Below are 15,446 nucleotides of genomic sequence, written 5' to 3' on the forward strand. Positions count from 1 at the left end.
GTCGCCTGATGATGCCGGTTGTAATTACTGGCGAAACGTCACGGGACTCAGATTGTAAATGTTGTGGGTTTACTCTCCAACACACCGGTTTAGTGCTGTACTGGTACACTACACTATACACTACACTATACGATACACTACACACTACACTAGTTCTGTACTGGTATACTACACTATACACTATACGATACACTACACTATACACGACACTAGTGCTATACTAGTAACGAATTGGCACGCTCTGTTTACGTAAAACAACCCTCTTACTCGTTGGCTGTGTCAGACGGTGGCGGGTTTAACGACACGTTTGTATTTACGCGATGTAACCCAACGAAAACCTCTATTATGGATAATGTTGATCGCGAAAGCGTACGCGTTGAAGTGGTGTTGAACTTCTCATACCGTGTCAACCCATACGGACTTACCCCGTATTCTTGCACAGGAAAATTAGGTTCTCAGGCCCATTCGGCGTTCAGATAATCGTCATGCTGAGACACAAAGACCAAGATCCCCCATATAGCCTTAACACACTGTTGGGGCAAGTGTTGTTAGCGAGCAGCACCTATGAAGGCAGGAACGGTACACGAGGTGGTGGGTGGCCAGCACCACGCCCGGCCGCCTTTGTCTTCCCTAGTGGCAATATTTACGGACTGCACCGGGTACCAATTTGAGGCGGAGTCGACCTAGGGGAGGCCCAGGACCGGTTCAGATAATCGTCACGCGAAGACTGTTGCGGCAAGTGCTGTTAGCGAGCAGCACCTATGAAGGCTACCGGCATTGTGGCACACACAGAGGGGTCGATGGGTGGCCAGCACCACCACGCCCGGCCGCCTTTGTCTCCCTCAGTGATGATGCCTACTACACTACACCAGGTAACTCATTTGAGGCTGAGTCTACCTCGGGAGCCGCACGAGTTTGTAGGGCAGCGTAGCGGTCTAAGGGGCCGTCAATAAATGACGTCACGCGATTTTGGATGATTTTTGACCCCGCCCCCCCTCGTCACACGGCGTCACAAAACGTCAGACCCCCCCCCCTCAAATATGACGTCACAAAGCTCTGCCCCCCCCAAAAAAATAAAACATACTTCGCTTTAAACTATTGTCATTGTAGTGCGTATTTAATGTGGCGCCGCACTCTGATGTTGTAGGAGAAAACATTTATTAAAAAGTCTATTTAATTAAGTAGAACGTATTGTCTATATTTATTTAAAGTTGCGCATTTTGATGTGACGTCACATTTCTCAAACCCCACCCACCCTCGTCACACATCGTCACAAATGTCTGACCCCTCCCCCCATTTATGGACGGCCCCTAATCAGTTCCACACGGAGTCGGGCTTTATATCACCCCCTAATGCAGGTGGTGATTTGTTTTTTTGTTGGGTTAGATGGCAACTGGCTGCCGCCTGATGGTGCCGGTCGTAATTGGTGGCGAAACGTCGTACTCGGATTGTAAATGTTGTGGATTTTCTCTCCAACACAACCGGTGTAGTGCTGTACTAGTATACTACACTATACACTAGTGCTGTACTAGTATACTACACTATACAATACACTATACACTAGTGCTGTACTAGTATACTACACTATACACTACACTGTACACTAGTGCTGTACTAGTATACTACACTATACACTAGTGCTGTACTAGTATACTACACTATACACTAGTGCTGTACTAGTATACTACACTATACACTACACTATACACTAGTGCTGTACTAGTATACTACACTATACACTACACTATACACTAGTGCTGTACTAATATACTACACTATACACTACACTATACACGACACTATACACTATTGCTGTACTAGTATACTACACACTACACTATACACTAGTGCTGTACTAATATACTACACTATACACTACACTATACACTACACTATACACTACACTATACACTAGTTCTGTACTAGTATACTACACTATACACTAGTGCTGTACTAATATACTACACTATACACTACACGATACACTAATACTGTACTAGTACACTACACTATACACGAGTGCTGTACTAGTATACTACACTAGACACTACACTATACACTAGTGCTGTACTAGTATACTACACTATACACTCGTGCAGGAGGGGGTAGGCTGGGTAGAGGCCATGTGCCCAGTCTTGTACCGCATCTTGCCATTGCTGTGCAGATTCCGGGGCTCCCCCCCCCCTCGGATATGCAGATTCTAGGGCCACAGGGGCCGCTGCTATTCACGTTCCAGGGTCTCTCCCACCCCCAGCCCCCACTCATCCACCGCTCCACGCTCCCTCGCTCCGTCTCCTCCACGGAGGTCCCACGCGTTCCGAGTCCACCACCACCTCCTCCACCACCACCACCTCCTCCACCACCACCACCACCTCAACCACCACCACCTCCACCACTACCTCCACCACCACCTCCTGCTCCACCCCCACCACCTCCACCACCTCCACCACCAGCACCTACCACCACCACCTCAACCACCACCTCCACCACCACCTCCAGCACCTACCACCACCAACACCTCCACCAGCACCTCCACCACCACCTCCTCTACCCCCACCACCTCTTCCACCACTTCCACCTCCACCACCACCTCCTCCACCACCTCCACCCCCTCCCCCACCACCTCCACCCCCTCCACCGTCACCACCTCCACCACCTCCACCCCCACCTCCACCACCAGCACCTACCACCACCACCTCCACTACCTCCACCACCAACACCACCTCCACAAACACTTCCACCACCACCTCCACCACCACCTCAACCACCACCTCCACCATCTCCACCACTACCTCCACCAACACCTCCACCACCACCTCCACCCCCACCTCCACCACCTCCACTCCCACCACTCTCACCACCTCCACCTCCTCCACTACTTGTGTCAGTCTCTGGTTCTCTTTCGTGAGTCTGTGGGTCTCCGTGCGAGTTTATGTGTCTCAGTGTGTCTGTGGGTCTTCGTGTGAGTCTGTGAGTCTCCGTATGAGTCTGTGGGTCTCTGTCTGAGTCTTTGGATCTCCGTGTGAGTCTACGTGTCTCCGTGTGAGTCTTTGGATCTCTTGCGTGAGACTTTGGGTCTCCGTGTGAGTCTCCAGTTATCTTGCGTGAGTCTGTGAGTCTTCGTGTCAATCTCCGGATCTCTGGCGTGAATCTGTGGGTCTCTGTGTGAGTCTCTAGTTCTCTTGCATGAGTCTTTGGGTCTCCGTGTGAGTCTCCGGATCTCTTGCGTGAATCTGGCGGTCTCTGTGTGAGTCTCTAGTTCTCTTGCGTGAGTCTGTGGGTCTCCGCGTCAGTCTTTGGATCTCCGTGTGAGTCTGTGGGTCTCCGTGTCGGAGGTCGGGCGATTGCCTCGCCGTTTGGTGCCATCTCGAGTGTCATGCCCGCAGGTGACGTGACGGAGCAACGGAGGCCGCAGGAGGAGATCCTCCTGGCCGTGAGATGTCGCGTCGTAGAGGGATTGATGAGCCACGGAGACACCCTGGCGCTGCCGCCGCTACCGGTGAGTAAACCTCTAGGTGGACCCAGCCTGGCACTAGCGGCCGTGGTGGTGGCGGTGACGTCCCAGGCCACCCTAACGATGCCTGCTGCTGCATATTTGGTGTCCGCGTCTCTTTCTCTCACTCTTCGCTTGGTGAAATGTTAACTGCATCGCCTGCTATGCAGGATGTCGTGGGTTCGATCCCAACCGCGACGCTATTACGATAGATAGGGGATTGTCAGGGTCGGGATCGAAGTCACGACCTCCTGCACACCGGGCGAGGTAGTTAACATCTCACCACCGTGGGTCGCTTGGGGACAGGAGACGTGGAGGAGGAGGAGGTGGAGTCCCCTTCTCTACCCGTGGAGCTGCTCGTGAAGCGAGAGGAAGAGGAGGCGGAGGAGGGCGACGAGGGGAAGCCGTCAGCACCCCCCGAGCACGACGCGGCGGCCAGCGCCGGGCGCCCACTGCTCGTCAAAGAGGAGGAGAGCGGCTGGACACGGCGGTGCGGGGGGGCGAGGGCGGTGGTCGTGGGCACGGCCTCGGCGTGGGGCGGCAGCTGTGGGCACGGCGGCGGTGGTGGTGGTGGCGCTCCGGCGACGATGGACGGAGACCGCCGCAGCGACGGTTCGCCCCCGCCGGGCCGGCGTGGGCGACGCCCGGCGGCGGAGGTGGCGGAGATCGAGGTGGTCCTGGAGGAGGAGGACGGTAATGGTGGTGGGGGGAGGTGGGAGGGGTGCGGTCTCAGTGGGGGCCCCGTGCTGGCTAGGCGATGTTGACTACCTTGCCTGATACGCAGGAGGTCGTGGGTTCGATCCCGACCCTGACGACACCTGCTGCTGGCTATTTGGAGTCTGCGTCTCTCTTTCTCTCTCTTCCCGTAGTCGTGTGGAGTTTTTCCCTCCACATTTAGAATCATGTAGTGTATAGTAGTGCATAGTGGCGTATAGTAATGTATAGTATAGTGTATAATAGTGTAGTGTATAGTGTAGTGTATAAAGCATCTGAAACTGGTGGGCGACGATGCGGTGACCAGAGTTTTTGGTCGACAGCCGGCCAAAAGCCGCCCCGCCGCTGCTGCTGACCACCAGAGTTCGTGTGACGTTGTTGTTGTCGTCGGTGATTGTTGTTGTTGTGGTGGTGGTGGTGGTTGTTGGTTTTGCCGTTTAGGAACACGCCGAGCGACGGTTCCCGGTGCGGCCTCGGAGGCGTCGCCACCAGACGCGGCGACGGTCGGCATCCCCAACGCCCCCAACGGTCAGTTCCACCGTTGGACATCACAGCGAGGTCCACAGCACCACCTCCACACCACCGCCATCACCGCCACCACCGCCACCACCGCCACCACCGCCACCACCGCCATCACACCACCACCACACCACCACCACACCACCACCGCCACCACCACAACTACCGCCACCAAATCACCGCCACCACCACCACCCCCGCCCACCAACACCGTTACGGCAGCAACCTTCACACAGCTCACTCTTACTGCTGACTCCTCCCCCTACTCCCCCCCTACCCCCTTCCTCCTCCTCCCCCCTCCCTCCTCCCTACCTCCTCTTCCTTTCCCCTCCCTCTCCTCCCTCTCCTCCCTCCATCTCCTCCTTCTCCTCCCTCCATCTCCCTCCCTCCCCTCCCTCTCCTTAACCCCCCTTCCACCTCCATCCTCTCCCCTCCATCCTCCTCACCCCTCCTGTCTAAATAGAGATTTAAATCTTGACTTAAAGCTTTCGTGACGGCACGAATTCACATTCTTTGGGCCTTTTGGTAAAGTCACGTAGATAGGTTCAAAGAAAATAACTAAAAAATACGAACAATCTACTTTTATACATTTTTTGTTCATTTATTTTTAAACCTATCTACATGACTTTACCGATAGACCCAGATAATTTAAATAGAGATTCTAATGATTTCCTCTCTCTCTCTCTGCAGGATCGCACCAATCGGGCATCCAGTGGGCTCGCGAGGCGATCCTGCTCCTCATCGACACGTACCGCCGCCACCGGGGGGACTTCGAGTCGCCCCTGGTGAAGAAAGTGGACGTCTGGAGACGGATCTCCAGCGTCATGGCCGCAAGCGGCTACACCTACAACCCGGACCAGTGCGATAAGAAGATGCGGGCGCTAAAGTTCAGGCACGGTTATTACGGCGCCGGGCAGTGCTCGTCACTGCCCATATACTCAACACTGCACCATAGACTCAGCACTGCACCATAGACTCAGCACTGCCCATATACTCAACACTGCACCATAGACTCAGCACTGCCCATATACTCAACACTGCCCCATAGACTCAACACTGCCCCATAGACTCAGCACTGCCCATATACTCAACACTGCCCATACACTCAGCACTGCACCATAGACTCAACACTGCCCTATAGACTTAGCACTGCCCATACACTCAGCACTGCCCATAGACTCAACACTGCCCATAGACTCAGCACTGCCCATATACTCAGCACTGCCCATAGACTCAACACTGCCCATAGACTCAACACTGCCCTATAGACTTAGCACTGCCCATACACTCAGCACTGCCCATAGACTCAACACTGCCCATAGACTCAGCACTGCCCATAGACTCAACACTGCCCATAGACTTAGCACTGCCCATACACTCAGCACTGCCCATAGACTCAACACTGCCCATAGACTCAACACTGCCCATAGACTCAACACTGCATCATAGACTCAACACTGCCCATATACTGAACACTGCCCATAGACTCAGCACTGCCCATATACTCAACACTGCACCATAGACTCAGCACTGCCCATATACTCAACACTGCCCATAGACTCAGCACTGCACCATAGACTCACCACTGCCCATAGACTCAACACTGCACCATAGACTCAGCACTGCCCATATACTCAACACTGCCCATAGACTCAGCACTGCACCATAGACTCACCACTGCCCATAGACTCAACACTGCACCATAGACTCACCACTGCACCATCGACTCAACACTGCACCATAAACTCAACAATGTCCATAGACTCAACACTGCAGTATATATTCAACACTGCACCTTAGACTCAACACTGCACCATCCTCTCTCTTCTTTCTCCACGATCGCGAGCACAGCGTCGCGTCACGCGGTTGACGTTTGCCACTCTGAACCAGCACCGTCACCGTCAGTGAGGCACCGCGCGGACAACATTCCCCCCGCCCCGACCCACCCCACGGTCCAGGTACAAGACGATCCGGGACAATGTGGGCAAGGCGACGGCACGCGGCCGCTCTTCCTGGGAGTTCTTCGACCTCGTGCGGGACCTCGTGGGTTCAGCGCCTCACCGCGGTGGTGGGGTGGCAGCGGCGGCAGCGGCAGCGGTGGCGGTGACCTCGGCGCCACCGCCCAAAGCACGCAAAGGTCGGTGACTTAGTTTATTTATTTGTTGTTATTATAATTTTATTATCATCGTTCGATTTATTCTTTTGCCTCTTTTTTTCTCTCTCTTTTTCTTTCTTTTTGTTCTCCCCGCCACAGATTGTCTTTTGACTCTGGGGCGCCCGAATGACATGGGGGGTGGGGGGGAGCGGGTGGGGGGGGGGTCGGGGGGGGGGGGTTTACATGACATCTGAACCACCCCTGTACAGGGACTCCTTCACTTACGAACGAGTTAGGTTCCTGAGATTTGTTCGTAAATCGATTCGTTCGGAGGTCCAACTTGACTCTTTTTTATTCCAAACGTGTTGTACCATACATCATATACTGCGACACTACATTACATACTACAACACTACATTATATACTACTACACTATAGTATATACTACTATATACAATATAATATACTCCACTACATTATATACTATATACTATTATATACTGCTACACTACATTATAGGAACCCCTCTACTTACGAACGTGGAAGGTTCCAGAGATCTGTTCGTAAGTCGTGAGAATTATTTTATTGTTTTATTTTTATTATTTTATTATTTCCCTTCTACGTGACTTTACCGAAAGAACCAAGAAGATTATTATACTCTTTGGTTCTTTCGGTAAAGTGATTTCTTTTACTTTATACCTACGTGACTTTACCGAGAGAACCAATGCTGTATGGATTCCTGCAGTCACGTAAGCCTCAAATCATTATTATTATTTACTCATCGCCTCCCGTTCTTTAGTTCGCTCAGACGACGACGACGCCGCCGTGCCTCCCGGGAGCTCTGCGCCCAACGTCGCTGGGACGTCGCCTCTTCTTCCTCCTCCGCCTCCTCCTCCGCCTCCTCCTCCTCCGCCTCCTCTTCCTCCACGTCCCGGCAACAACGTAGCGGCGGCGTCGCCATCATCATTCGACCGTCGGAGGAAACGGAAGAGAGGAGGTGGAGGAGGAGGAGCTGGGGAGCCGGTAGATGATGGACCCCCGCCGAGGTGGTTCCGGGAGTTTGCGAGGTCGCAGGACGAGGCGATGAGGGAGTTGATGAGCATCCAGCGGGAGGCGCTGAGGGTCGCCCGCGACAGGAACGACCTCCTCCGCTCGTTCACCGACCTGCTGAAGGAATCTCTGAAGAAGTAAACGAATAAATGTAATGTCTGTTGCCGCGGTTCTAACTTAACGATTAAACTCACCCATTTATGTTACCGGCTTGTAAGGCCCTCACTCTATGGGTCTGTGTGGCGAGTCTGTGGGTCTCTGTGTGCTGAGTCTATGGGTCTCTGTGTGTTGAGTCTATGGGTCTCTGTGTGCTGAGTCTATGGGCCTCTGTGTGTTGAGTCTATGGGTCTCTATGTAAATGAGTCTATGGGTCTGCATAATGAGTCTATGGGTCTCTGTGTGATGAGGCTATAGGTCTCTGTGTGTTGAGTCTATGGGTCTCTGTGTGCTGAGTCTATGGGCCTCTGTGTGTTGAGTCTATGGGTCTCTATGTAAATGAGTCTATGGGTCTGCATAATGAGTCTATGGGTCTCTGTGTGATGAGGCTATAGGTCTCTGTGTACTGAGTCTATGGGTCTCTGTGTGGTGAGTCTATGGGTCTCTGTGTGGTGAGTCTATGGGTCTCTGTGTGATGAGTCTATGGGTATCTGTGTGATGAGTCTATGGGTCTCTGTATAAATGAGTCTATGGGTATCTGTGTAATGACTCTATGGGTCTCTGTGATTAGGCTATAGCCTAAAACTAAATAATGTTTATGTTACCAAGTGTGAAGTCCCAGCATCCCACGTCAGAAAATGAGGTTTACCGCAGCCTTCGCTCGGAGGTTCGGAGAGCCGTGAGGCGCTGCAAGGATGGGTGGTGGTCGCGGGTTACTGAGGAGATGGAATCTGCCTCAATGGCCCGCGATCACAAATCACTCTTTAATTTCTTCAAAAAAGTTGCGCCACCCCTATCACCATCATTAGGGGAAAGACCAGTGATCCAATCTCCAACCCCCAGGAACAGGTTTGCAGATTTGCTGAGCATTTCTGTGAAGTCCTGGGGGAGGGAAAATTGCTCAGTCTGGAATAGATCATGGGGCAAAGTCTGGAAGACCCTGCTGAGGCTGCAGTGCCTCAAATATTGGAAGAGGAAGTCACCCCCTGTGAGTGGCTGGCTGAGGTGCCATCTGTTGAGGAAGTACTGAAGGCGATCCAGAGTCTGAGACCAGGAAAGGCACCGGGCAGAGATGATATCTCAAGCGAAATGCTGATGGAGGGTGGCGTTTGTACAAAGACTGCTTTATATGACATCATTATAAGTCTGGACCACTGGACAGGTTTCGCAGGATTGGAAGGATGCCCTGGACCGCACATACTGTAACAACTACAGGGGCATCTCACTCCTCAGTGTGCCGGGAAAGGTCCTGGCAAAGAATTATTCCACGCGATTTGGACGACTTTTCACCCCCCCCCCCCCCCGTCACACGGCGTCACAAAAAGTCAGACCCCCCCTCAAATATGACATCACAAAGCTCTGCCCCCCCCCCCCCCAAACCATATTTCCATTTTGAAAATAAAACATGCTTCAAATCGCTTTAAACTATTGTCATTGTAGTGTGTATTTAATGTGGCGCTGCACTCTGATGTAGGAGAAAACATTTATTAAAAAGTCTATTTAATTAAGTAAAACGTATTGTCTATATTTATTTAAAGTTGCGCATTTTGATGTGACGTCACATGTCTCAACCCCCCCCCTCTCGTCACACATAGTCACAAATGTCTGACCCCCACTCCCCTAGGTGCGTGACGTCATTTATGGACGGCCCCTAACCCTAAAAAACCTGTATTGTGGATATTGGTCGTGAAAGCCTCCGACGTGTTAAAATGTCGCCTTGCGAGTCTTTCTCGAAACACTTTCATGCACTTGGACAATGTGGTGGACCGTAGGTTGGTGCAACGTCTCAGATAACCGTGCCGATTCCATTCAGAAGATACTTCACGAGGAATCCCGATGAGCTATAAAGCTCTTTAATTTCAGATGTCCAGTAGAGGCCACACGGGGCCGTCAGAACGTTACAGGAACAACAACCCACAGAACTCACAAACACGATATGAGTGCAAAGTACAAGACAGGTAAACACACAATCACCTAGACAGACAGACAACAACCGCCATTCGTCACTAAGTGGTGGTGACGTCACCACGACGCTTGTGCCAGACCATGTGCACCTTGAGGCCACGTGAAGTGTCGAACGCCCGCTGGCAGGTCACGGGGCAGACCCAGCAGGTGCCACGGGTCTACTGACTGAGATGACTGGCTGATTGCACCACCTGTGCCCCCTACTGTGCCAACTTGCTGTGCTTTAGCCACCCAGCGCTCCGCTCGTTGTTGTGAGCGTCGCTCCTCCGCCCTCCGTTGTTGTTGGAGGGCAGGTAAACACACAATCACACAGACAAAGACACACAATCACCTAGACACACAGATATAACAATAAACCATACCCCATCCATATCAAGCAAAGCCCTACTGAGGGTGTGAACTGTTTGTTCAGAAGCGATGTGGCCATCACAAATGATCATCATCATCATCACGTGGACATTTATAGCAGCAGGGGCCGGCCATAAATGACGTCACGCGATTTTGGACGATTTTTGATCACCCCCCGCCTCGTCACACGGCGTCACAAAAAGTCAAACCCCCCCCCCCCTCAAATATGACGACACAAAGCTCTGCCCCCCCCCCCCCCCCAAAAAAAAACCATGCTTCAAATCGCTTTAAACTATTGTCATTGTAGTGCGTATTTAATGTGGCGCTGCACGCTGATGTTGTAGGAGTGTTATAACAATTCTATATTTATTTAAAGTTGCGCATTTTTACGTGACGTCACATTTCTCAAACCCCCCCCCCCCTCGTCACACATCGTCACAAATGTCTGACCCCACCCCCCTAGGTGCGTGACGTCATTTATGGACGGCCCCTGAAAACGATAGTCCCGTAAAAGTGTTGACATTTTTTTGAAGCACCCTGTATTATAGGAGCCATGTTTGTTTGCAAGTTTTGCCACAAGTGCCGAGTGTGGTTAACGCAAACCTGATGCCTTGCAAGGGGTGTCCATTTTGAGTTTGACCATCTGAACACAACTCCTGTTTTATTGCCAGAAAGGGGGTAATGAAGCCTATTCCCATTGTCTCATCGCTAGTGGAAAGTCAAGGTTCAGGACGTCTCAAATAAACTCAAAGCCCTCGCGCGGCGTCGGGAGCTCTTCTTTCCGAATCTTCGTCGTTGTCGTCTGCGCCCAGACATCCCCTTCCTTGTCCCTCCGCCCCTCGGATCTCCGGAGCCTCAATCTACCTCGGGGCTCTCGGTTTTTGGTTCGAGCGAAGCCCCGGGTTTTAAACGGCCCACGCTCTGGGCCCAAGGCCCGTAGTGGTTCAGACACTTGACGTGAAAGTCGAGGTTCGAAAGCTCCGCAAAGCTCCTCCCGCACACGAAGCACTTGTGCGGCTTCTCCGCGCTGTGCGTCCTCGCGTGCTTGTCGCGAGCCGATGGGTTGACGAAATCCTTGGCGCACGTCGGGCACTTATACGGACTCCTGCCCGCGTGCGTCATCTTGTGAATCTTGAGCGCCGACAGATGGGCGAAGTCCTTCCCGCACGCGTCGCACCTGTGCGAATCTCCCGCGTGGGTCCTCGTGTGAGCGTTGAACGCCGACAACTGCGCAAAGTCCTTGCCGCACGCGGCGCACGTGAACGGCTTGCACCCCGTGTGGCTCATCATGTGGTACCGGAGGGACTTGGCGACGACGAATCCCCTCCCGCACACGGGGCAACGGAGGGGCTTCTCGTCCGCGTGGACCTTGGCGTGGACCCTGAGGTCCGAGAGCTGCGCGAAGGCCTCGCCGCACAGCGAGCACCGGTGCGTCCTCTCGCCAGCGTGGACCCTGACATGGGCCCTCAGCGACGACGGGTCGGCGAAGGTCCGGCCGCACGGTGGGCAGGCGCGAGCCCCGCCGCCGCCGCCGTCGCCGTGGCTCGCCATGTGCCTCTTGAGGGAGAAGGAAAGGACGAAGCCCCTCGCGCACTGCGGGCACCTGAACGGCTTCTCGCCGCCGTGCACCACCGCGTGGCTGGCGAGGGTCGACGCCTTCCGGAAGGTCTTGCCGCACGCGGGGCATACGACGGGCCCCTGCCCGGCGTGCGTCGCCTTCGCGTGGGCCTTGAGGGACGACGGGTGCAGGAAGGCCCTACCGCACACGTCGCACCGGTGAGTCTTCTCGCCCGCGTGAGCCCTTGCGTGGGCGTTGAAGGCGGAGCGCTGCGCGAAGGCCTTGCCGCACACGGGGCACCGGTGCGGCTTCTCCCCGGTGTGGCCCATCATGTGGTACCGGAGAGACTTCGCCACCACGAACCCCTTTCCGCAAACGGCGCAGCGCAGCGGCTTGTCGTCCGCGTGGACTTTCGCGTGCCCCCTGAGGTCCGACAATTCGGCGAAAGTCTCTCCGCACAGGGAGCACCTGTGTGACTTCTTATTATTCCCCTCCTTGCCGTGGGTTTTCCGGCGATTCCTCAGCTTGCCGTGACCCCTTTCACCCTCCAGGACCACCTCGATCTCCGCCACTTGCCGTGAAGTCGGAGGGCCTCTGCACGAGATCGCTTTCTCTCCCGGCCTGTCGCTGGAAGCGGCATCCTGTAGGTCCTCCTCCTCCCCCTCCTCCCTCTCCTCCTGCGATGGCTCCTCCTTGATGCGAATATCCTCTCCGTCGGAATGAAGATCGACCTCCTCATCAAATAGCTCATCCCCTGCCTTGTTAAGCTCATCTCCCGCAGTCCGCAGGGCTTCTTGAACTCGCTCGTCGCATCCATGACCTTAGCGGTAAAACGACAGCACAGCGGGTCCTCGGTTTAACGCACTCGTAGTAGTAGTGGCGGTAGTAGTGGTGGTAGTAGTAGTGGCAGTAGTAGCAGTAGGAGTAGTGGTAGTGGCAGTAGTAGTAGTGGTATTGGTGGTAGTAGTGGCGGTAGTACTAGTGGTCATAGTAGTGGTGATAGCAGTGGTAGTAGTGGTATTAGTAGTGGTGATGGTAGTATTGGTAGTAGTGGTGTGGATGGGGATCTTTCAATGCGGACAATTTTTACGGTCGCAAACCTTCGCCAGGTCAGAGTAGATCACTCACCACCACCGTCACCACCACTGTCACCACCACCACTATCATCACCACCGCCATCAGAGTCAGCTCTCTCCACCTTGACGGGTGGCCACGTCTCAGCGCCCATCTCCTCCTCCTTCACCTCCACCTCCTCCTTCACCTCCAACTCCTCCTTCACCTCCTGCTCCATCTCCTTCACCTCCTCCTCCTCTCGCTTCATGAGTGGCTCCACGCGCAGAGAAGGGGACTCCACAACCTCCTCCTCCTGCTACACCTCCACCTCCACGTCTCCTGTCCCAAGAGGAACCCAGCGCGGTGAGAGACTCAAGACGCTGACGCTGCTGCCGCTCTCCATGGGTGTGTGAGTAGCTAAGTGAGTGTGCAGCTGAGTGGGTGGGTGAGTGAGTCGGTGGGTGAGTGGGTGTCTAAGTGTGTGAGTGGGTGGGTGTGTGAGTAGCTGAGTGAGTGGGTGGATGAGTGGCTGAGTGGCTAGGTGGGTGAGTGGGTGGGTGGGTGAGTGAGTGGGTGTCTAAGTGTGTGAGTAGCTAAGTGGGTGGGTGAGTGGCTGAGTGGGTGGCTGAATGTGTGAGTGGCTGAGTGGGTGGGTAGGTGGGTGAGTGATTGAGTGGCTGAGTGTAGTGGTCAGCGCTACGAACCTGGCGCCCCAGTTCGATTCCCGCTCACGGCCAACACCGATGACGATAATTTGAACCGGTCCTGTCGCCTCCCCTAGGTCGACTCAGCCGTAAATGAGTACCTGGTGCGGTGCGTAAACATCGCCACTGGAGAGACAAAGGCGGCCGGGCGTGTGGGTGGGTCCACAATGGCCAACTGGGACGGTGAGGAGCAGCGCGAATCTCGAGATGGGAGTCAAAGTGAGACAGACAGAGACAGTGAGTCAGACGTAGCCACTCAGCCATAGCCCCCGCGTATGGCGGATGGGGTGGAGTCGAGGGCGTGAGAGGCGGTAGATGCACGGCCAAGACGAAGCACTCCAAGTAGACTCCAGATGGCACGCAGCGAATGCCCCTACTTACAAACAAGTTTGGTTTGCAGGAGGTCTGTCTGTAAGTCGATGTGTTCGTAAGTCCCAACTTCACTCCTGTCGATTATACTATACTACATTATATACTACACTACATTATATACTACACCACATCATATACTACTACACTACATTATACACTACTATACTACATTATATACAAACGAGTTGGGTTTGCAGGAGGCTCTGTCTGTTCGTAAGTCCCAACTTTATTCCTGTCAACTGCAAATGTATTGAACGGCATGTACGGTACTACTATACATGAAACACTACTATACTAAATTATACACTACTACATTACTATATACTACACTGTATTATAAAACTACACTACATTATATAGTACTTGCTACTGGTTCTTCACGTTCTGTAGATGTAGATACCACTGGTTCTTCACGTTATGCAGATGTAGATGCCACTGGTTCTTCACGTTCTGCAGATGTAGATGCCACTGCTTCTTCACGTTCTGCAGATGTAGATGCCACTGGTTCTTCACGTTATGCAGATGTAGATGCCACTGGTTCTTCACGTTGTGTAGATAAAAATGCCACTGGTTCTTCACGTTCTGTAGATGTAGATGCCACTGGTTCTTCACCTTCTGCAGATGCCACTGGTTCTTCACGTTCTGTAGATGTAGATGCCACCACCGCCATCTATTGCGAGGCGGATGAACTTACGACTCTCAATCCCAACAGGCTGCAGCTGGACAAACGGGACCTGGTTTGTTCATATGTCAGAGAGTCCGTAAGTCGAATGTAGAGGAGTCCCCTATATATACTTTTTCTAAGTAGCTACAATTCAAAGATTACCCCAGGGCATCTTAGGGGACTTGAGAGAAAAGGAGGTTGAGGAGGGTGGACTGCTTCATATACGGAGGCAGTTTTTAATCTATGGTGCAGTGCTGAGCCTATGGTGCAGTGCTGAGCCTATGGGCAGTGTTGAGTCTATGGGCAGTGTTGAGTCTATAGTGCAGTGTTGAGTCTATGAGGCAGTGTTGAGTCTATGGTGCAGTGCTGAGCCTATGGTGCAGTGCCGAGTCTATGGTGCAGTGCTGAATCTATGGGCAGTGCTGAGTCTGTGGTGCAGTTGTAATGGGTTCCGGAGACACTTTGTAAATGCAACTTCTTTATTACAATACACCTTTCCAACAGTCCTTATACACTGTTACAGCCTAGGGACACAGCCTACTTCTAGCGTGCCTAACACTGGCTACGCTCTCGGGTCCTCCGACTACAATTACCCTAGGGGAGGCTACCTGACCCGACCCAGCCAAGGTGCGGGTCTAGACTCTGGCTTCCTCGGACCTCGCCCTTACAAGGGTCCCAGAGTCCCACCACTGGCCCGCACAGCGTCCCGGCCTTTACAAGTACAAGCGGGGCGAGGGGGTCCAGGGTCCTAAGCT

General features: G+C 53.3%; 2 protein-coding genes across 3 annotated transcripts; one reads left to right on the top strand and one right to left on the bottom strand.

The window, feature by feature from the left end:
- The first annotated feature begins 1,290 nt into the window (after nucleotides 1-1,290).
- On the top strand, nucleotides 1,291-8,077 carry LOC144737669 (uncharacterized). Of its 2 annotated transcripts, none has more exons than XM_078620481.1 (7): nucleotides 1,291-1,358; nucleotides 3,387-3,499; nucleotides 3,800-4,186; nucleotides 4,649-4,735; nucleotides 5,417-5,618; nucleotides 6,685-6,863; nucleotides 7,621-8,077. In XM_078620481.1, the coding sequence occupies exons 2-7, from the start codon at nucleotides 3,439-3,441 to the stop codon at nucleotides 8,010-8,012; spliced, it is 1,308 nt and encodes a 435-aa protein (XP_078476607.1). In that variant the 5' UTR covers nucleotides 1,291-1,358; nucleotides 3,387-3,438; the 3' UTR covers nucleotides 8,013-8,077. The 2 variants fall into 2 exon arrangements, with proteins under 2 accessions (XP_078476607.1, XP_078476606.1); XM_078620480.1 differs by lacking the exon at nucleotides 1,291-1,358 and adding an exon at nucleotides 1,779-2,305.
- Nucleotides 8,078-9,864: 1,787 nt separating this feature from the next.
- Nucleotides 9,865-14,063, bottom strand: LOC144737654 (uncharacterized). Its single transcript, XM_078620443.1, has 3 exons — nucleotides 13,656-14,063; nucleotides 13,027-13,290; nucleotides 9,865-12,718 (listed from the first exon to the last, which is right to left on the bottom strand). The coding sequence occupies exons 2-3, from the start codon at nucleotides 13,217-13,219 to the stop codon at nucleotides 11,196-11,198; spliced, it is 1,716 nt and encodes a 571-aa protein (XP_078476569.1). The 5' UTR covers nucleotides 13,220-13,290; nucleotides 13,656-14,063; the 3' UTR covers nucleotides 9,865-11,195.
- Between the last annotated feature and the right edge of the window lie 1,383 nt (nucleotides 14,064-15,446).

Source organism: Lampetra planeri, chromosome 72 (genome assembly GCF_965212315.1).
Source record: "Lampetra planeri chromosome 72, kcLamPlan1.2.h2, whole genome shotgun sequence".
Lineage (NCBI taxonomy): Eukaryota > Metazoa > Chordata > Hyperoartia > Petromyzontiformes > Petromyzontidae > Lampetra > Lampetra planeri.